General features: G+C 42.2%; 1 protein-coding gene and 1 pseudogene across 1 annotated transcript in view; one reads left to right on the top strand and one right to left on the bottom strand.

Annotated features, from left to right (window-relative positions):
* Positions 1–348: 348 nt before the first annotated feature.
* The window catches only part of CLTRN (collectrin, amino acid transport regulator), a 38,448-nt gene continuing 15,495 nt past the window's right edge, over positions 349–23,301 (bottom strand). The window contains exons 4-6 of the mRNA XM_003415974.4: positions 17,123–17,236; positions 13,933–14,127; positions 349–1,505 (exon numbers count right to left, since the gene is read on the bottom strand). Of these exons, the coding sequence (XP_003416022.1) occupies positions 1,349–1,505; positions 13,933–14,127; positions 17,123–17,236 (466 nt within the window). The 3' untranslated portion in view covers positions 349–1,348. The remainder of the gene's footprint in view (positions 1,506–13,932; positions 14,128–17,122; positions 17,237–23,301) is intronic.
* Positions 12,840–13,928, top strand: LOC104846421 (small ribosomal subunit protein uS5-like; annotated as a pseudogene).

Below are 23,301 nucleotides of genomic sequence, written 5' to 3' on the forward strand. Positions count from 1 at the left end.
GAGAACCAGAGCACACATGGGGTTACCATGAGTCGGAATCGACTCCACAGCAACTGCTTTTTATTTTCTTTTTAAAGATAATTCCTAAGACACCAACAGCCAGCCCCATGAGCAGCCTAGTTCCATCCCAGCAGATAGGAGTTATGGTCCACCATTTCGTCGGGGGGGAGGAGTTACGTTGTGCTGTCTCTTCAATCCCTAAGTCTTCTCCTCCATCATTGTTTCCGCACAGTTTCCTGGATAAACCCAACCCTGGGTGGTACCCAGGAGGGACAGTGGGCTTGTGACAGCTACCGCCTCATTTGCTTGTTTATTAACACACGTTTATTAAGCGCTGACTATGTAAATTTTCAGCTCCATGAGGGCAGGGGTTGTATTTGGTTTTGCTCACCATTGTAGAATAAAGAAAGGAAGGAAAGGAGGAATACAGGAAGAGAAGAAGGGAGAAAGGGAAGGAGGGAGGAAAGAAGGAAGGAAGGAAGGACATGTGGCCTCTAGAAACGACATCAAGTCTAAAAACTACAAGGTGTCTTCAAACAGGGACATATGCAACAAAAATAATTCATTTCTAGGGATGTAGAGTAGATTAAACGTTAACTAATAAAAATTGGGCTTCTTACATTCCTCAGTGTGAAAATGCCACAATCCTGAACAGTTAAATTAAAATAGATCTCAGACCACAATCAGTCATGCAATGAAAACAGATGATTAGCACTTTATTAAATTAGTATAGATTGGAGTTTTACAAATTACAGGCATTGTCAACAGATAGAACTGAGGCTGATATTCAGAAGATATATAAGCAATAGTTGGGATGATAATGGGATCAAATTCCACCCTGTGTAATAACGTTGTCATTTTTATCGATCTCATTTACAATAATTACTTTTTACTCTCGCTGACTTAGTCATAGAGTGATTAAACAATATTGGAAAGGATTCATTTTCAATGATTTCTACTCCCTCTATTTTTATTATAGACATTTCCCACCGGGAAGAATATTTTTCTAAGTATGTGTGCATATATATACACTGGCCTGAGCTTATTTCTGGAAATGCTTAAATACTAAGGCATTTTTAAATCAGTGACTACAAACACCACACGACTATGCTTGTGCGCTTGTGCTGTCAAAGCACTATGTTATAAAATTTTGAGTCGTCAACAGCTGATGATTCTAATTGTCTTCGTTGTTGTAATTGATTGCCTTTTATTTTCATGCGCATTCAAAATTTCTTAAAAAAGAAGAATGGTGAAGCAAAATACATTATCTGTCCTTGATATTGTGGGGTGCTAGGCAGTCATTCAGAAACAAGTGTTGAGCTTCTTGGGGAAGCAGGACAGCAGCCCTTCAGAGAGGAGTGAGCCGCTCACCCTCAGTCACGAAGGCGTCATTCAGGCACCCATCCTTCGTGTCCAGGGGATCACAGGGGATGCCGTTTTCAACTGTGATCGTGGTTTCACATTTGTCCTCAGCATCTTCTACTTCAGATGGTCCGTCGTTGTTCCTAAAAGCACAAAAAGAGAATGACTTGGATTAAGGAGGAGAGAAAATCCCTGGGTATGGCTTTCTACACAAAGATGGAGAGCAGGAAGGAGAAGAGAAACCTTACAGTGGAGGAAATAATTGATGATATCATATATCTTCAAATAAATTTCACTCTAACTCCAGGTCATTCCACGAAATTCTACATTACAGGATTAACTATTTGAGTTTCTTCTGTTCATATTCTTTGTAGACCCTGCTACCTCAACCCAAGCTGGCAACCAGACCCTTAACGTTGCTTTGGCATGTGGAAACCTGTGAATACAAAGGTTCTTCTTGTCTTTTGTAAAAGACCAAGACACTGAGCCAATTATGCTTGGTATTATGTAGGTGGGGTGGGGGGCAGGGGAAGAGAGATGGGTGCCTCTCTGGGCAACCAGAGGGGAAAGAGATTTCCCTAAGCTTAGAAACCCTGGTGCCGTAGTGGTTAAGTGCTACGGCTGCTAACCAAGAGGTCGGCAGTTCAAATCCACCAGGTGCTCCTTGGAAACTCTATAGGGCAATTCTACTCTGTCCTATAAGGTCTCTATGAGTCGGAATTGACTTGACAGCTGCGGGTTTTTTTTTTTTTTTAGCACAGGTTGGATGTTGGACACCATTCCACGGTGGCACCATGGAGGCACAATGTTAAGCATGAGGCTCCTAGACATGGCAACAATTCTCTCGTCCCATGAATCTGTGGAAACACTAGAGAGGTAGATTCATCCCCTGGCTGGGATGACGGGTAATGCTGTCGTGACCAGAGTGGACTTCCACCACTGTGGAGGCCCTTAGGACCTTGATAAGTCTCTGGTGGGTGAGGAGGTGGTGAAGATGCACTCCTGATGATCGAGATGGAATTTCCTATTAGTCCTACGTGAAAGTCAATTTCAATGTGCTTTTAAAAATATGGTGGAGGGAGGGGGAGAAAAGAGAAAGCTCTTCTTCACAGAAGAAGAATGCCAACTAATATAGATGGACTAAAAGAAATAGAAAATAACCACTACAATAATAATTGATTCAGACCAGGAACATCAACAAATAATAAACCATTGAGCGATTGTTGGGGAACAGGATAACATACCCCACAAGCAACATACTAATCACAAAGAGAAACTTGTGTTTTGCCAAAGGAGAAATCTGGTGAACACCAATAATGAGACAAACTGACAACAAGTGCCTCCAAATGTGAGGCACTGAGAAGAACACACACACACACACGTATTTTTTTCCTATGTTCCTGTTCCCTGCCTCCAAGAAAAAAATTGGTGTGAATCTCATCAGGAAGAACTTAGTCAGAAGACAATCCAAATTTAAAGATATTTTGTAAAACAGCTGACCTGGATGCATGACAGAGTACGCACTCAACTAACGTGCATAGGGGGGGATAGACAGACACATGGCTGACTGGCTAGGTAGATGGACAGATGGATGGATGAATAAATGGATGGATAAAATAATGGGTCGATGACTATAGATCAATGGCTGGCTGGTGGAATGATAAATTAAGAGGTAGATGGTCAGATGGATGGACAGAGGATGGGTGGGTGGTTGAACTAAGAAATGGATGGGCGGATGAATGGATGAACTAGTGATGTAAGCAAAGTTACTCACACAGTAGCCTAAGGTAGATCTTGAATGGGATCCACCACTGTTTGGTCTACGAGATAATTGCATTGATCATGGTTTTATGGTTATGTAAGAAAATGTTCTTGTTTTTAGGAGATGCATGTTGAAGTACTCAATGTCTTTGACTCACAAATGGTTTAGAAAAAGGAAAAGAGAGAGAGAGAAAGTAAATGTGGTAAAATGTTAATGTTTGGTGTATCTGTGTGAAGAGTATATGGGTGTGCATTGTGCTAGTCTGGGAATTTATCAATCTGAAAGTTTGAAATTTTTCAAAAGAAGTTGCAGGGAGAACTTTTAAAGCCCTAAACACTGAAAAGATTATGGTCCTCACTCCATAAGCAATTCAAAATAAAGGTTATTCAAAACTAACCGAGAAAGAAAGAAAGAAGGCAGGGAGGGAGGGAGGAAATACAGTCATGTGACATTTCTTGTATGTACCCCCCTTCACAATATCCCACAGACAAGTGAAACAAAAGCAAGAAAGAAATAATTCTTGTCCTAATGAACCAGGTCTTTGGTTTAACTTGTAACTGCACTATGAAAGGAGTTGAATAGCCAAGGCTTGAGATTTGTGAAACTCCATAATCAAACTGTGATCCCCAAACTTATGTGATCAGAAGTACCTTGAAACTATTATCCACAGTGATTCAAAATTATTAAAATTACTGTCATTAATATCAAAAGTGAAAGAGAAACAAATGACTATTTTGAGAGGGATAGGACTCATGCTACAGAAAAGGACCAAATAATCACAAAATCACTCAGTTAATGTTTCTTGAGTGTCAGGATGGTGGCTGGCATGAAAACAAAGACACAGAGCATGGTGCCCTAGAGCCTTCCAGAAATGAGCTCAAACTCTACCAGAGACAGAAGAGAGTTGCAGATAAGATAAGGGAAAGAAGCCCGAGGAGTCTCTCATGCTATCTAAAAGAGCACCGTAGCCATTTCACAAATAATTCTTTATTTAATAAATGACAAATAGGCATAAAGCCTAGTTCAATGTGATGAGAGAGCCTTTTCATCAAGGAATCACCTCAGCCAGGTGAAATCACCCTCAGGGAGGACTAGAATGCTTTGGCCTCTCCTCCTGGGGACAGGAGCATCCTTTATTTTACATGTCCATTTTTTTATGTCCTAAATGACCGTCGACATTCTATAACCATCAACCACATCACTTCCATTCACAGTGTCCAACATTCATTCAACAGCTGTGTTTTGGGTGCCTAGTATGTGTGGAAGGCACAGTTCGTGTCCTAAAGCAAAAGGAAAGGGCTCTGTGAAAGGAAAAACTTCACATTTGACTCCTCCTCCCTCCCCTATTTTTCATGGATTATAAAAGAGAGAAGTGATTGATGTTTTAGTACTGATGATGCCTTAGTAGCAAATGTATATTTATAAATTATCAGCAAAAAAAAAAAGTACAGCTAATGCAAATTCTCCCCCAAATTCAGTCTTCATTGGGCTTGGAGTAAATAATAATTTTCCATGAAAATAAATAGATTTTCTGTAAAAAGTTGAACTGGCAAAAGTTGTATGATAGATGTATTTACAAAAAAAGAAAGAAAAGAGTAGCTGCTGAGGCTACTTATGAGCAGCCAAAAACCTCATGGGATTTGATTCCTTGGTCTGGGGGTTTAGGGTCATGGTTTCATGGACCATCCCAGTTCATTGGCCTAATGTGTTTAGTGCTTCTGTTCTACCTCCTAGTTTGTTGTGTAGTGCCTATGGTCTTAGAAGCCTGCAAGCTGCCATCCAAGGCACGACAATTGGTCTCTATTCACCTGGAGCAACAGAGGAAGAAGGAGAGTCAAGAATATGAGGAAGATATGGAATGAGTGGCTAATTGCCTCCATGAACAACTGCCTCCTCTGCCATGAGACCGGAAGAACTGGATGGTTCCTGGCTACCATTACTGAATATTTTGATCAAAGATTCCATAGAGGAATCCTGACCAAAGTGGGGGAAATGCAGAACAGAATTTCAAATTACCATGGACTCCAGTCTTTCTGGGGCCATGGAGGCTGAAGGGATCCCTGAAACTATTGCCCTGAGATACTCTTTAAACTTTAAACCAAAAGTATCCCCTGACGTCTTTTTAAAACCAAACAATAGTTTAGCTTAACTAGTAAAAAATGTCTGCCTTGAGCATTATGCTGTTTTAAGAACTATCTATATGGGATCAAAGTGACAACAGCAACTCAAAAGATTATATAGGAACCTTAGGGGGCAGTGAGTTTATGTTAAAGGGGGAGGAACAACTCAGAAAAGGAGGGTGAGAATGGCTGCACAACTCAAAGAATGTAAGCAATGTCCCTGAATTGTACATGTAGAAACGGTTGAATGGTGTATTTTTGCTGTGTATATTCTCAACAACAACAAAATAAAATTTAAAAAATAAACAGATTTTAAACAGTCAAATTGTACCCTGAAATTTATGTATGTAGGAAACTCCTGTTATAAAGGTATCTTACTGAATGGAGCATTCTGAAATAGGTGGCAATCCAATGATATCTTAGAAAGAATTGGTTGCCAGGTTGCAACCCCAATACTCCCCAGCATGTTTTCTCCTTTTTCAAAATGGGTGAGAGCTTGACATTAGTAATGCCATTATGAACCTATAAGATCTTCTCCTTGCTCTGCCTGCCTCCTCCTTCACATACCTCTGTTAATGACTTTGTTTTGACCTAATGTTAATGACTTTGTTCTTTGTTTTAAAGTGATGCAAATAACCTTTTGTTATGTGCGACCACCTGTGGCCTACAACCCCCACAGGAAAATCAGAGCCCAGGTATCTGATATGAATATCTTTAGCCTAATAAAGAAATGTCTGGCAGGGGACTACAAAGACATCTGTAACCCTTGTAAGACTGTATATAAGCTCTAATGTAAAATTGCTCTTTGGGACTCCATAGAGACAGTCTGTGTTGCTGCCAGGTCCCCGGTAATGTATAAAAAAAAAATTTTTTTTTTTATAAACTTTCTCACCCTTTCTGACTTGGAGTATGTTTCATTGGCTCGACTGCTCCAGGGCACGGACCCTAATCAGGTAACAAGGTGTCTATTTGTCAGTTTCTTTAGTAAAAATGTTCTAATGGAGTTAGAAGGAAAATTATGGAGACCTGGACACATGCAGAGCTTTACAAAGGCAAAATAATCCATCCAGCATCACTGAGGAATGGGAAAGAACCAAAAAAGGAAGATGCAAGTGGATGGGGACAAGATTCTTTTCTTCAGAAGGATAATTTCTCAACCAAAGAGCTTCTGAGGGATATCACTGTGGAAATTTATGCAACTCAGTTGAGTCAGTGGCAAATTAGGTCCAGATTGTTCTTTTGTGACCTTAGATCCAGCTGAGTTTTAGACACGTTGAGCTTCACAAATTGCAGTGTCACAAACTCGCTGGCTGGTGGACATGATAAGCTGTTCAAAGGTTATTGTACAGCAATACATAGTACTTTGTCACATTTCTTCGTGTACACGGTAATAAACTGATTCACCATCTGTGTATTGCTCTTAAAAAAAATTGCTCTTACTAAGACTAATAAAGCTTAACTATATTTCTGGATCATTCTGACTTGATGTCCTACTAAAAACATGAGTTCTTTTTCCTGAAAATTAAACTGAATGTTAATGATTTCTATCGTTCCTGCAATGTCAGGTGTTCAGGAAGAGGATGAAGAAACCATGATTAAATATCTAGAAGTAGCTCCTAGGAGCCTAGAGAGTGCATCTTACTCATAAATCTAGATGGAAGGGGAGCAAAAGAGGGCCCAAGAAGAAGTGTCAGGTGGCCCTCAGAGTTAGGGGTTGTCGAGGTAGGGAAATTGCTGAGATAAAGTAGCGGTGGTCAAAGCAGAAAGAGAATCTCTGTCTTCGAACAAGGTGGGGCTGAGAAGCCAAGGCCCCAGAACAGCCAGAAAACCAACGAAGGACGGACAAACACGATTTTTCAAAGAAGACAGAATCAATTATTGGGGAACTGAAACTGTCTTCATAATCAGCAGGGATGATTCCTGGGGAAAAGCCAGTGTTACTGGAAACATCTGAGGGGATATTGTAGCACAGTGAGACCAGGGGGCTTTGGGGTCAAGAAGACCTGGAACAGTGGTTAAGCGCTTGGTTGCTAACCTAAATGTTGGTGGTTTGAACCCACCTAGAGTCTCTGTGGGAGAAAGACCTGGCCATCTGCTTCTGTAAAGATTATAGCCCAGAAAACCCAATGGAGAAGTTCTACTTTGTAACACATGAGGCTGCTATGAGCTGGAACAGACTCAACGGCAACTAACAACAACAACTGCTACTTTCCAATCATCAGACTGTAGGCAAATTGCTTTATATCTTTGAAGCTAAGTTCCTTCATTTGAAAAACAGAAATAATAAAATCTGCATAATATTACAGTAGAAATTGAATGAGACAATGTATACAAAGCACCTAGTCTGGTTTCTGCCATGCAATGGGAGCTTGATAAGTGGTACTTATTATTGTCTTTCAGAGTGGAACAAGATTGGTGAAAGGAGTTGACCTGGAACTCTATCTAGTCTCTCCAGGTACCACTCAAAACACACATTTGATTCCTATTGGCTACATATATTTAAGAACAGCCCAAAAAAAACCAATGATTCAATCTGACATTAAATCTGATTTTATTTACACTTCTATTTTCAAGACTATTTATTCATTTAACTAAGACTCTATGTCCAGAGTACTCAACTAGGCTTTGTTACCAACTACAAGGTCACAATTTCCTTGCAGGCAAGGATCATCTATGTGTTACCTATGTTCGTCTCTTCTGTGATACTTTCTACAGTTTCTGTCACAGAATGGATGGTCAATAAAGAAATAAAATATTTTGATTTCTCTGGGCTTTGGTTTCTGGAGAGATGGATTCAGAGAACCATTAAGGATCCTTTCCTAAGACCTGAATATTCAAACAGTCCATTTACATATTGTATTCATAAGCCAAGCTACTAGGTACATGCAAGTCTGAAATTGTGCCGTTTGTGACTCTCTTTGTATAGCACAAAGTGACAGGTTATATTGAATTAGCAATTTGTAACTGATTTTTGATGGTGATGATAATACTAGTAACTTTTATTTATTTTATAATTTGATTTATTGATACAGTACTTTCCAGAGTATAAAGTACTTGTGTATATTTTCTGATTTGGTCTTCTCATCATTATAATTATTTGAGAAAATATTATAATCCTCATTTTCCGTATGTGACCTGCTCAAGATTACTCAGCTAATAAATGCAGGGCCTGGGTCTAGAAACCAAGACCAAGAATCTTGGTCTAGTGCTCTTTCTACTAAAACACACATCACATCATCACCATCACGATCATCATCACCCTCATAACTGTCATTGTCACCATCATCACCACTATCACCATCATCATCATCATCACCACCATAAAGCTAATCAGATAACTAAGACATCTGCTTCTGACCTGGGGCTAGACACAGATCTAGTTTAGACACTATTGTGAAGTAGGCAAGTTCATCTTGGTTGCCTTCCCACATGCCCAGCACCCTAATTGCTTCCCAAAAGTAAAAAGTCACTTTTCTAAGATTTTTTATCCAACAAATCTCTCATTTCCACAAACTGTTGTTCTCAACTGGATGGTACTAGGGAAGACTGCTCAAAGAATTTCACAAGGAGGTGGCCGTTGTAATGATGAGCTGAAGCTGGCTGATACAGCCTTGAGAGAGCTGACTGTTAAATATTCAGGACTTTTCAGCCATGATAGAAGTAATTACACCATGGAAATTGGCATAAGGCTACACATCAGGGTATTTTTTTTTTTAAGAAAGCTTGTTAACAAGTATATCACTATTATAGTGACCAGTAGGCCTCACAGGAGCATTTGCCTTTGAAAATAGATGTTTATTAACTAATAAAATTCCAAGTTATAAATCAGTGACTCATGGAGAATTTTCTGTAGTATGGTACCAATATCTAAGCGGGAAAAAAAGCCCTTTCCCAACACCCCTCAATAATGGCAATGGGTTAAGCTGATCTTGGAGAATAACAGTAATTACTACTTATTAAGGAGCTGCTGACCTTTTGGTTAGCACCCATAGCTCTTAACCACTACGCCACCAGGGCTTCCTTTGGTTTTATATGCCAGTTTCCATTGGTATCCATAAGGTTTTCACTGGGAGTAAATCATCAGGTCCTTCTTCCCAGTCTTACTATGAAAGCTCCACTGAACCTGTCCACCATGGGTGACCCTACTGGTATTTGAAATACCAGTGGCATAGTTTCCAGCATCACAGCAACATGCAAGCCACCACAGTACAACAAACTGACAGGTGAATGCATTTGAATTATGGTGTTGGTGAAGAGTATTGCATATACCATGGACTGCCAGAAGAATGAACAAATCTGTCTTGGAGGAAGTATAGCCAGAAAACTCCTTAGAAGAGAGGGTGGTGAGACTTTGTCTCATGTAATTTGGACATGTCATCAGGAGGGACCAGTCCCTGGAGAAGGACATCATGCTTGGTAAAGTAGAGGGTGAGCAAAAAAGAGGAAGATTCTTGATGAGATGGATTGATGCAGTGGCTGCAACAACGGACTCAAGCATAGCAACGATTGTGAGGATGGCTCAGGACTGGGCAGTGTTTCATTCTGTTGTACATAGGGTCAGTATGAGTCAAAACTGACTCGAAGGCACCTAACAACAACAACATATGCCAGGAACTTTATACATATTTATCTCATTTAGTTCTCCGGAAAGCCCTGTGAGATAGTATCTCCATTTTGCAGATGGGGAAACTGAGACTCAGGGAAGTTAGGTGATTTGGCCAATGTCACACTAAAGGACACAGCTGGTATTTGAGTTTACCTAGTTTGAGCTTCAATGACTGCATAGTTTCCACTCCATTTGGTGGCTCTGAATAAGCAATGTAATGTATCATGGACAAAGCTAACAATTTTAAAGCTTTGCTTGAAAAGTTTCCTCAAAAACAAGTTTAAATATCCATATCTTAGACGATACAGGCACCCTTCTGCATAGAGGCAGAATGGTTACTTAGATGACCCTTTGGTCCCTTCCGGTCTTCTGATTTTAAGATTTTGTACCTCAACAAACTATGCTCCTTATTATATAATATATGAATTGGATTGTTGGACTTTTCTTGGACTATCTTCCTTACAACTACAGGTTTTGGGGGCAACTCTTATCTCTTCCATGATTGTAAAGAGCTTTCATCACAATTTTGGGGGATTCTCCCTATTTCTAACTGCACCCTCTCCTCACCTTTGAAGCAATAATTTGCCTGAAGGAAGCCAACCACAAATTGTACAAACTTAAAACACAACAAATCAATTTATCTTCAGAAGGTTGTCACAATTGTCCTGATTATATTTGCTAATTATTGATGCTTGCCAGGTTTACACAAGAGATTTGTCCATCTGTTTTCCTAGTTTGAGAAAGAAATGAATTTGTGAAGGCAAGGTTGTGACTTCTCCCAGGCAACAGATTAGGATGCTATGTGCCCAATTATTATGTGACTGCAGAACTGCTCAGGAGGAAGGAGACAGCTGATTCCAGAACAAACTAGCTGAAAGACCAGCAAATGGGAGGATAATGAAATAACAGCAACAGCCAACACTTACTGAATGCTGTGTGCCAGGCATCCCTCTAATCACTCTACTGTCTTAATTCTTTTTATCCTACCAAGTTGATAATTGATTTTCACTATGCCTCACTGTCACTCTAGAAAAGTAAAAGTTATCTATGCACAGACAGCAAAGAGAGCAAAATTTAGCCAAATTGACTCTAACCCTACAAGCCATATTATCCCAAGCTCAGTTTCCTGGATTCATTGCCTGGGCTTCCTGATATCAACAGAGTTAATGGATTACAGACAAGGGTGGAACCTCAAAGATAAATAATTTGAATCTAAACAATCTATTTCCAGAGTCCATTCTTCTAACTCCTACCCTTTATGGTACTAGTGAGGGCACTGAGAACTAAGCAGATGAAATGAATTCACTAAGGTTACAATCATCAGAAGGGAGCCCTGGTGGCACAATGGGTAAAGCGCTCAGCTGCTAATCAAAAGGTTGGTGGTTCGAACCCACCAGCAGCTCCGTGGGAGAAAAGACCTGGTGATCTGCTTCTGTAAAGATTACAGCCTAGGAAACCCTATGGAGCACAGTTCTACTCTGCCCATTAGGGTCGCTATGAGTAGAAATTCACTTGATGGCACACAATAACAACAAACAATCATTAGAAATCATGGAATCATAGTATCTCAGGATTAATACAAAATTTAAAAATACTCAGCATAGGTATTCAAATCTTGCAAGAGAATATTTCTTAATATTCTCAAAGCAAAAACCAAACCAAACACTTGGCACCAAATCCATTTGCATTACATGTTATGCCAAGGTCACCAAGAAAAAGGCAGCAAGTACAATTTGACCCTGATCTTTGAGTTTCCTTCAGGGACTAGACATAAACCATATTTATTCCATAGCATTTTACTTATCAATTGTGAAAAATAATTACAAAATTCAAGATTGAAAATGATTACCTTCTGCTAGTAGTGGGTGAAACATGGAAAATAATAAACCTCAGAAGAAGCATTTAATCAAACACATACATGGCCAAATACATCCCACATGTATACTGTGGGCATCAACTCTTTGGAAAACCAAGGCAAGTCTCCGTGATTCCCACTTACCAGAATTTCTTTTCCTCCATATCAGAAAGGAAGGCTTAGAAGCATCAAGGTGTTCAGTGAAGAGTAGAGGACTCTCCCCAGTTCCTCTCCAGATCAGAAGTACTCGTAAACAAAAGTGGTTTCCCCTTTCATCATCCTGAGAAATCCTGTCCCCTCTCCTCCTGCCCTACTACCTCAGGAACTCTCTCTCTTGGAATTGTATCAATAATTCAGACATCAAAGTTTGCAAATGGTTCTAGAATCCAGGTAAATGAACTTGGGGAGTGGGAGTCTATATAAAAACCAAACCTGTTGCCATGGAGTTGATTCTGACTCATAGCGACCTACAGGACAGAGTAGAACTGCCCTCACAGGGTTTCCAAGGCTGTAATCTTTATGGAAGCAGACTGCCACATCTTTCTCCTGAGGAGCGGCTGGTGGGTTCGAACTGCCAACCTTTCGGTTAGCAGCCAAGTGCTTAACCACAGCAGCACTTCCAGGGCTCCTTTGGGAATCTATACGTAAGTAGTTAAATTAGAAATGCTCAAAGTTTAAGTGAATTAGAATAACCTGGATATTCATTAAAATGCACCTTCTTCAGAGATGCTAATTTTGTGGGTCTGCAGTAGGGCCAAGGAACCTAGATGTTAAACTTGTCTTCCAGATGATTCTGATGCAGGGAGTTGACCCAAAGACTGCTTTGAGGAACACGGCTCTATGTAATATCATAGGCACTAGAGGGATGAGCATCCATCAAAGGAACAGAGGTATAAAGCAGGGTGAGGGTATCTGGAACAAGATGGCAGCTTGCAGGCACTGGGCCAAGAAGCAGCAGGCCAAGATGATGAGACATGGAAAGAACTGTGGGACTGCCAGCATTTGGATGTGGATGACTACCAAAAATTAACACCGCCTACCCAAAAAGCCCAAAAAGCCTGCTTAGGGAAGCTCTGCGTATCCAGCTTACAAAATCACAATAAAAACATTAAAATCAAGTCAGGCTAAGAAAACACCAAATGGCTTCAGCAGTGGCCTGTTGGCCAGGGTCATGGCCAAGGCCATGGAGCTTGAAAAAGCAAGGTTGAGGACAAGGAGTGGGTCCCTGACACCAAGCTGGGCCGCCTGGTCAAGGACATGAAGATCAAGTGCCTGGAGGAGTTCTATCTGTTCTCCCTGCCCATTGAGTTTGAGATCATTGACTTTTTCCTGGGGATGTCCCTTAAGGACGAGGTTTTGAAAATCATGCCTGTGCAAGAGCAGACATGCTAGCCAGCAGACCAAGTTCAAGGCGTTCATCACTACTGGGGACTACAACAGCCGTGTTGGCCTGGGCATTAAGTATTCCAAAGAGGTGGCCACGCCATCCATGGGGCCATCATCCTAGCCAAGCTCTCCATTGTCCCGTGCAGCAAGGCTACTGGGAGAAGAAGATCAGCAAGCCCCACACTGTTCCCTGCAAGATGACCGGGCACTGCAGCTCTGTGCTGGTGCGCCTCATCCCCGTGCCTAGAGGCACTGGCATCATCTCAGCCCCCTGCCCAAGAAGCAGCTGATAATAGCTGACATTGAGGACTACTATACCTCGGCCAGGAGCTGCGCTACCACCCTAGGCAGCTTCACCAAAGCCACCTTTGATGCCATCTCCAAGACCTACAGCAATCTCACTCCTCATCTCTGGAAGGAGACGATGTTCACCAAGTCACCCCACCAGGAATTCACTGATTATCTCATAAAGACCCACGCCAGAGTTTCTGTGTGGAGGACCCAGGCTCCAGCTGTGGCCACCACGTAGTGGTTTGCATACAAGAAAGATAAAGTGAATGAACTAAGCCTGAAAAAAAATTCAAGTCTGGATATTAATCATTCACACAGAGTAGAATAGAGAGAAAGATGGTGATGGGAGTAGCCATGGTTAAGTAAGAGACATTAGATTCTAAAAAGTACCAAAAACAAGACAGCATAAGTGATATGTTGAAAATTATCATTTTTTTAAAAAAAAGTTTCAGGTTTAAGGCGTTATTTTCAACCAAGGAAAAATCTTATTTTCCAAGTCATGAGGAAATAGGAAAAATGCTCTTTAAATTACTCCCTTTAAATCTCTTACCTTCTATGCTGCCTGATCCCTGATAAAATCAGTACTGTGATTGCAACGATGACGATGCAAAATATCACGCCAAATACAATAATCCAGATGGGCACAGCCGGGTCAGAGGGTGGTGCAAGAGTGGAAGGGATTTTTAAAAATTCCAGAGTCTGGTCATTCAAAAAGAAGGCATTGTTGATCCGGTTCCTACTCATTCTAAAGTGCATTGATATTTCAAAGGAAACAAAACAAGAAATGAAAACATGTTAGAAGCAGAAAGTACAGACCTGCCCCTCCATGTTTTATAAATATCTCTATAAACAAAGCGTTGACTAGAAAGTTCGCGGAAGGCACTCAAGCTGTGATTTTCTTTCTTTTTTTTTTTTTTTTGGTTACAGTACTGCTGGCCAGGGAGGTGCTAGTCAATGCACTGCTGCCCTCCACTGTTGCGAATGCCCTAGAAGTAACCAGAAGTCCTAAGCTTTGAGTTCTGTCCACCATGTTTTCTTTCCTGAGAGGTAAGCTTCTAGATTAGAATCACAGAACTCTTCTTAAGGTAGTTTATATAAATACCAAGAGCCCTATGGGGTTACACAGCTGATTATAATTGCTGTCAATAAGTTGTACACCTGTAAAAAGTTGAATTGGTAAAAGTTCTGTGATATATTTATAACAACGACCAAAAAAAGGGGGGTAGCTGCTGAGGCTGCTTATGTACAACCAAAGACCTCATGGGATTTGGTTCCTTAGTTTGAAGGTTTAGGGTCATGGTTTCATGGGACATCCCAGGTCAATGGCCTAATAATGTGTTTTTGTTGTTGTCAGGTGCCGTTAAGTCAGCTTCGATTCATAGCGGCCCATGTATAAGAGAATGAAACATTACCTGGTCCTGTGGCATCCTCACAATAGTAGGTAATGTTTAAGCCCATTGTTGTAGCCACGGAAACCCTGGTGGTGTAGTGGTTAAGAGCTACGGCTGCTAACCAAAAGGTTGGCAGTTCAAATCCACCAGGTGCTCCTTGGAAACCCTATGGGGGAGTTCTACTCTGTCCTACAGGGTCGCTATGAGTCAGAATCGACTCGATGGCAACAGGTTTGGGTTTTTGGTGTGGTTGTAGCCACTGTGGCAATCCATCTTGTCCAGGGTCTTCCTCTTTTTCACTCATCCTTTACTTTACCAAGCATGATGTCCTTTTCCAGGGATTGGTCCCTCCTAATAACATGTCCAAAGTAAGCAAGACAAAGTCTCACCATCCTCGATTCTAAGGAGTATTCTGGTTGTATTTATCCTAAGACAGATCTGTTCATTCTTCTGGCAGTCCATGGCATATTCAATATTCTTTGCCAACACCATGATTCTAAGGTGTCGATTCTTCTTTGGTCTTCCTTTTTCATTGTCTAGCCCTCGCCCAACATCAGTCATGGCCAACACTTGAAGTTCTGACACATGAAGTGCACATTCACTGAAATAAACACAAATTGCGTCCTTCTGCTTCTTAGATATAAGAATATGTTTCACTTTTAAAAATTTGTATGATCACAGGAGAGGGGAGACTATCAGGAAAAATTGAGAATGACTTGCAATGGGCAAAAAAGATTACTGACTCTGCAGCCCAGTACACCCATCTGCTCAACTGCCACCTTTTATTATCTTTGAGGTGTTTTGCAAATCTTTAAGTTGTAGAAAACAGACATAATGAAAAATTTTTTTTCCATAGAAAAATCCCATGGATTGTGTCTGGTGAAACATAATCGATTACTGCCCAGTGGATAGACTGGCCTATCTATTTATAAATGCATTTCACCATTTATTATTTCCTGCATATGAAGTGAGACCCACCACTTAGGGAGGAAGAGGAATGTCGTTATTTCATGTGAAAAGGGATTTGGTTCAAGCCTTGTGAACGGGGAGGGCTGCATGGAAATAAAGGCACTGGGAGGGGGGCAAACCAGAGGTCTCTGGGTGGTGCAAGTGCTTTGTGCTTGACTACTAACCTAAAGGTTGGCAGTTCAAACCCACCCACCAGAAGAAAGGCCTAACAATCTGCTTCCATAAAAATTACAGCCAAGAAAATTCAATGGAGCAGCTCTACTCTGTTGGAATCGACTATATGGTAATGGGTTTGGTTTTTGTTTTGGGGGGGTTAAACCAAGCTTCAATGAATGTGAGGAGGTAGATGAAAGTTTGGGGTGAAGTTCGAGGATTTAGCTCTCTGTGGTGATTGGCTCCAATTGGGGATTCTGGTGGTCCTGTGAATTCTCCTTTGAACCAGTTTTAATGTATTACTAGTTCCCTCATCAATTATTGAGATAATAAAATCTTTGATAGGCATTCATTTTTTAATTTAATCAGAGTCATGATTTTACCTTTTAAAGAAAATATATCTGTTAAGATGTAAAGGCTGTACATTGACTAAAATAGGCAAGTCCTTAGAGACCTAAGAAATATGAAGACATGACTTGCCCCTCAAAACTCCTTACATTTATTAACTCATTTAACAGGGGCAGTTTACCCAGTAAGCAAGGTATGCATGGGCTTACTTGTGCTTACTTACTAATCTGTAGTGTACAATTTCACGTGAGTTTCATCACATCAAAGATGTGGTAAAAAAACAGGTAAAATTGTACTGGTGAAATTGTGCACTAGAGTGCATGCCTTACTTACTGGGTAATTCATCCCTGTCATTTAAGCATCTTGACAACTCTGTGAGAGGTACTATAAATAACTCCATTTTACACATGATGAGAGGAAAGCACAAAGAGCACCTTCTTCTCTGCATTAATATACAAGGTGTGCTCAGCAAAAGAAGATAGAACTAAACGTTCTTAGCTAATCTTTAAATCAGGGTTTCTCAGCCACAGCACTCTTAACATTTGGCATGGAATAATTCTTTGGCAAGGGGGCTGTCCTGTGCACAGTAGGATGTTTAGAAGCATCCCTGGCCTCTGCCTCCTCAATGTCAGTGCCACCTTCAGTTGTAACAACCAAAAATGTCTCCAAACATTGCCAAATTCTCCCTGGAGCCAAATTGCCCTTGGATGAGAACTACTGCCCTACACTATTTTCTAATATCAATTAATGAAATGAAATCTTTCACCCCTGACCTCTTGATAATTGAGTCAAATGTGAAGAGGGGAAGAAACAGAGACTTCAAAATGGATTAATCAACAAGCTGATATCTCAGTAGAAAGCATACTTAGCAGTGATTACCTTATGGCTGACTGGACTTCCATAGCAGGAAGGGTGTACTTTTTCGAAGGGTCTGTAACCACAAACCAGAATGACACCCGCTGGGTTACATTGCAAAGTAGGACATGGGAAATTCTGCAGACAGTGGAAAGAAAAAATACATGATCAGAAAATCATACCACGTGGCATCTGATGGTCTACCCTGATGCTGTTGTCATCTTAAGAAGGCTTTCAGCTGCATACGAAAAGTCATTTCCACCATTATAAAGAAATGTCTTACTAAAAAGAAAATTCTATCAGAGAAAATTTTTTTTTATTTCAAGCTTATATACTTAGGGATCATTCCTTAAATATGGAATATGCCGTAAACGAATGAATGAATGAGTAAACAAATAAGTGGAATTAGTGAGTGAAAGAGTAGGGTCTCATTCCCTGTTACCTCTTGGTTGACAGCACTCTGCTTCCCCAACACTCGGCCCCTCTCTGCCCTCAGAAGCCTTTGGATGCTTCCTCATTCAGCTCTCTGCTGTGTCCTCACCATTCAGCCATCGCCTCCAGCTCCTGGGCAGAATCCTTTGTCTGCTCTTGGATTCAATACTGTGTCAGCCTCTATATCTGCCCCTCACCCATCCCAACATGGTGTCAGGCCCAAGACATGCCTTGTGCAGGTCCATCTGAGGAAAAAGTTCTGAAGAACGGTTTGTTTCATACCCACCTTGAACAGATCTCTGAAACTGAGTGCTATAATCAGTTACCCAGTAGCCTTTGAACACTGTGTTTTGTAGGCAGGTGTTTTTTGACTGTAAGCGGGAAATGTGACTTACTCTAATCTACGTTTACCAGTACAAATAGAAATAGAGAAATTGGATTAATGTTCAAAGAGAAGACGATCTACATATCAACATATGAAGGCTGAAAATTATAGGACAGTCCACATTAAATCGGCATTGCCAGTGCTAAATGATAAATTATCAGCCCCTTACACCATTTCCCTAAGAGCTACATTGTAAAGAAAAAAAAAAGTGACATTAACCATCTTTCTAGAAGAATGAAACATACATCACGTTCACTAAAAGAGTAATAGTAACAATAATAATTCAATTATTTGTTTTTAAAAGACCATTCAAGTGTATTACGTTCAATTACATGATGACAGAGAATACCCTATTTTCAATAGGTTGGCACTGCAATCTAGAATTTCCTGGTAGAAAACATTATCATTTCTCCCTTTAAATGTAGTACAACAATGGAGGCAACTCTTCGGACCGTCTGCCCAGAGCCAGACGCCTGGGACCCGCAGTGGGAAGGACAACTTGAGCTTCCCACGTCCCTCAGATTACGCGGGGCGGGGCGGGGGGAGGCTGCTGCTGGGATCTGTGATGTCCTCGTGTCATCTGTGATGTCCTCGTGTTTGTACAGTGCTGTCCCGCCGCATGGCCAGCCACGTGGCCAGAGGGGCCTGAGCCCCCCCTCCCCCGACGCCGCAAGCTGTCCTTTCGCTCCAATGCCAACGGTCGCAGGAACTCTGGGAATTCGAATCTGCCTGTTTGTAGGCAGGCGTCGGGAACTTCTGGAAGCCTGATCCCTTCTCGAACCGCCGAGCCCTCTGCACTGCGCTCATGGGCAACTATCTGAGCAGCTACCTCGGCAACTACCTGGGCTACTACCTGCACCCGCCCAAGCCCAAGACCGCGTCGCCACCCCCTGCCCAGGGGCACTGGTCCCCGCGACCCAGGCCCACCTGGGCCCCTCGCTGCACCGACTATCTCTACCCTGGGCGCTGGCAGCGGACCCGGCCACTCCCCAAGATCCCACCAGGCTGGGAGCATGTCAATTTGCGGAAGGTGCTGGTGTCCAAGGCCTGGAGGGGCTTCCCCAACAAGCTGCCCCCGCAGGCCCCCGGTGGGCCGGACCTCTCCTCCGCCTGGGAGACCTACTTGAGGCACCAGCTGTGGGCCGCCCTCAACCCCAGCCGCATCTGGAGCCCGGTGACGGTCCAGATTGCCCCCCCGGGACGCAGAAGAGGCCCTGCCACCATCCAAGCCCCGGGCGCCCTCTATGCCATGTGCTCCCCGTCTGAGCAGTGCCAGGACCCCTGTGCCAAGGAGGCCGTGCTGCAGGCCCTCAGCCAGTGCAACAAGGGGAAGAAGAAGTTCGACGGGCCCCTGTGGTTTGAGGTCACCGACGACAAGAGAGGGAGGCGCAGCCCAGAGGCCAGGCGGTCTGCCTTCAGGCCCGTAGTGAGGAATGGCGTGGTCCGTGCCTTCGTGCCCAGGCGAGGCCCGCTGAACAGAGGCCCCAGGTCCTGGAGCTGCAGCATCTGTGACAAGAAGACTGTCCTCCAGCCTGCCGCCCAGGGGTCCCCCACTGCAGCCCAGCCGCTTCCTTCTGCCACCCAGCCTGCTGTGGTGAAGATGCCTGCCTCCATTGACCCCTGAGCAAACCAGCCTGCTGGCCTTTTTGGCTCCTGAGAGTCAGGGCCCTGCCATCCACCACCTGAGACCCAAGCCCAAAGTTCTTTCCTCCTGCTGACCCCTGCTTCACCCTGAGGTGGGTCACTGACACCAGAAGGTCACCTTCTACCGCTCCAGCCGCAGGTCTGCCAAGTCCCTGGCCCACCTGTTCTCACCCTGCAGAGCCCACACTGAAGAGGCATGAGTGATATCAAAACCCATGCAGCCTTCCCCAGGCTGACTCACTTCCTCCTTCCTTTTGCCTGGGCACCCACAGGCCAGGAAGACATGCTTCTGTCCCTACCGTCCCTACTTCCCCAGTTTGAACCGTTAAATGTTCTTATTAAAAATCATATTAACAGTAATAATGAGAGGAGTCTTTTATTATCACAGAGATGGTCATAATCTTTCTCATCGCATACGTTAAGATTTCATCTACAGGACAGTTTCTCAATCTGGGCAGTATTTACATGTTGAGCTGATCATTTTTGGTGGGAGGGAGATGGAAGGGTGGGGAGCTGTCCTGTGCATCGTAGAGTTTTTAGCAACATCCCTGACCTCTATTCAGCAGGTGCCAGTAGCACATTCACAGCTGTGACAAGCAAAATGTCTCCAGGCTTTGCCAAATACCTTGGAGGGAAGGGGTGGTGGTGGAGCTGTGGGAGGGAGGTCAGGGTGGGGAGAAAGTCAGGAATTGAGGCAGTGAAGAAGTACTGAGGCACAGCGACCCCTACTGGCAGAAATTAGCAAACTTGTGCAGTTTTAGGGAGCCCTAGTGGGTTTTTTTTTTTTTTTTTTTTTAGTGGGTTTGGTTTAGTAGGCCTGGAAATCCTGGTGACATAGTGGTTAAGGGCTATGGCTGCTAACCAAAAGGTTGGCAGTTTGAATCCACCAGGCACTCCTTGGAAACTCTATGGGGCAGCTCTACTCTGTTTTACAGGGTCGGTATGAGTCAGAATTGACTCCACAGCAACAGGTTTGGTTTGGTTTTTTGGGTAGAACCCTGGTGGCACAGTGTTTAAGAGCTTGGCTGCTAACCAAAAGGTTGGCAGTTCAAATCCACCGGCCGCTCCTTGGATACCCTATGGGGTAGTTCTACTCTGTCCTCTAGGGTCTGTATGAGTCAGAGTAGACCCAACAGCAACAGATTTGTGGTTAAAAGAGTTTGGCTGCTAAACCAAAAGATCGGCGGCCAGGGTTTCTCAACCTCATCACTATCAATACTTGGGCAGGATAATTCTTTGTGATGGAGCTGTCCTGTGCTTTGTAGGATGTTTAGCAGCATCTCTGGCCTCTACCCACCTGATGCCAGGTACATCTCCCAGCTGCAAAAACCAAAAATGTCTCCAGACATTTCCAAATATTCTTGGGAGGGGTAAGAGGACAAAATGCACCCAGGTTGAGAACCATTAGTCAAAAGGTTCTCTGTGTATTACCTTTGCAACTCTTATGTAAATTCAAAATTATTTCAAATTTTATGCACACATACACACAAACACATACAGAAGCAAAACAGCTATTGAAAAAGTTTCCTGGACACAGTAAAATAAACTACAAGATAAAAACTAGGCAATGGATTAATGAACAATTCTTATTGGTTACATTGATAAAGAGGTAACAGGTATTTATATGTTTTGCAAATAATAAAGAGCTGTTTTCGAATGCAAGATATTGGCCCCAATCACTTTAAGGGTGGTCTTAATAACGATCTAAAATAAAAAAAAAAAATAGTTCTTTTATGTATTGAAATGCATCAAGTATTTATTATTACACTGCCCACTGTACCAGCGTTTTTAAATAGCACCATTTCCATCATTTCTCCAAGACAGATATTAAGAAAAAAGGTGAATAGTTTTATTAGCTGCTAAGGGTCTGGTCTTCATCAACAGAAGAATGAACATTTGTCTTCTGTGATGGTTCTGCTCAGTGATGTAAAGTGACTCATCTAAGACTTAAAGAAAAGAAAAAAAAAGTAACCTTGTGCTCAGCAAATGTCAACCACAGAAATATAAGTACAGAGAAGTGTTTCTATTTTGTTCTGCTACAGACAGTTGAACTTGTAATTAATAATCTCACTTTTTAAATTAGCAGCTTTCTGGGTAATGGGCCAGAGGGATGCACACGCCTGCTTCTGAACACAGGCACAAGGCAAAGTTTGTATAAAAAGACCAAGACACATGCATGGACTGGGGCTTCCTACTTGTTTGGATGATACTTTATGAATCTGATGTCTTGGCTCCCCCAAAAGCAAGAAACTGAGGCCCAACAAGAGATAAACCCCAGGCAATGGGAAGCTACTTCTACCATGGCCATTTCATGCTGTATTCACCAGCAGAATATCCTGCCACAAGGTTAGGGTAGAAGAAGAGAGAGAAATGGGTTGGTGGGGCCACTATTGCCTTGTGTCCGCTGTATTCCAATAGACAGGCCCTTGGTTTAAGAGCCAAGGTGTTAAACATGCTTCATTCCTTCACAAATATTTGTTAAGAGCTAAATTTAATGAGCCAACATGGTTAGGGATGATTCGGAATAGAGTTCCTGCTACAAGGCCATTTAGAGTCTATAATTCCATAAATGCCAGGTGAAGGAGCTGCGTGATATTAAGGCCCTTGGAAGACCAAAGCCACAGTGTCTTAAGCCCACCAGAACATAAGATACCAAAATGGTTTCTTATGTGCTCGCATCTTTGAGATGCCAGAATTCGCACATAAGCAGACTCTGTGCCCAGTCTGAAAATATACCTAGGACAGGGGGGAGTATAGGTAGTACAGAGAGCTTCTACATTTCATGAGGTTTGTCCCCAATCTTTGTCAGGGGTGTCCCTAATCCTGCCCAGATTTAAACTTCATGTTCTTCAAATAAAGGACACACCTTTTTAATTTTATCAGCTAGAAAGGTCACCTGGAAAACTATGAAATATTTTGTCCATCTGCAACACAATAGATTTCTCTGGGCCTTGGAAACATGAGGGTAAGAGCCAAATCTTTCCTGTCCTGTGACCCATGTATTCCTGAAGCATGACCCAGTGGGCATTCACTGCGGGATCGTGAAATGGATGGATGGGTGGATGGGTGGATGGGTGGGTGGGTGGGTGGGTGGATGGATGGATGGATGGATGGATGGATGAGTTGACATCTCACTGTTTCTGAAATTTTTCCCAGAGAGACTCCCTGAGAAAGTAAATTGGACAGGGGTTGCAGTAATAGAAAAGGGAAGAAGAAGGGAGGGAGATTCTTTCTCTAAATTTTCTTACCCAGATATAAACATTCAGGGACACTAATAATATACAAAAATTTGTAGTAAAAGAGGACCCCTGAATATAGTGCAAGGGGGTAGCCAAGAAGAAGTGTAAACATAAGGACAGAAAGTTGGTGCTAAACAGAAAGTAAAAGAAAGAATGATGTACAGAGTTTAGTGGCTAAATAATTTATATTGCAACCAAAGGATACAAATTCTTTCCAATTATAGCCTACCGTTTACGTACGACTAGAGTATGACTTCTTCTATGGTCTTTTTTCCAAATGTTACTACTCAGTACATTCTCAAAGATTTTCACAGAATGAAAACTTATCAACCAACAAGTGTTTATTGAACAAAACATGTTTTCATGTAAAAAGCAAGCTGAAATACCATTAATACAACTAATGGGAAAACTACATTTCTAAAATTTTAAAGATAGATGGGTCTGATGGAGCTTTTTGAATTCACCTCAATAATCAGTTTCATCAGTTTTTTTTCTTTTTTATA

This window comes from Loxodonta africana, chromosome X (genome assembly GCF_030014295.1).
Source record: "Loxodonta africana isolate mLoxAfr1 chromosome X, mLoxAfr1.hap2, whole genome shotgun sequence".
NCBI lineage: Eukaryota > Metazoa > Chordata > Mammalia > Proboscidea > Elephantidae > Loxodonta > Loxodonta africana.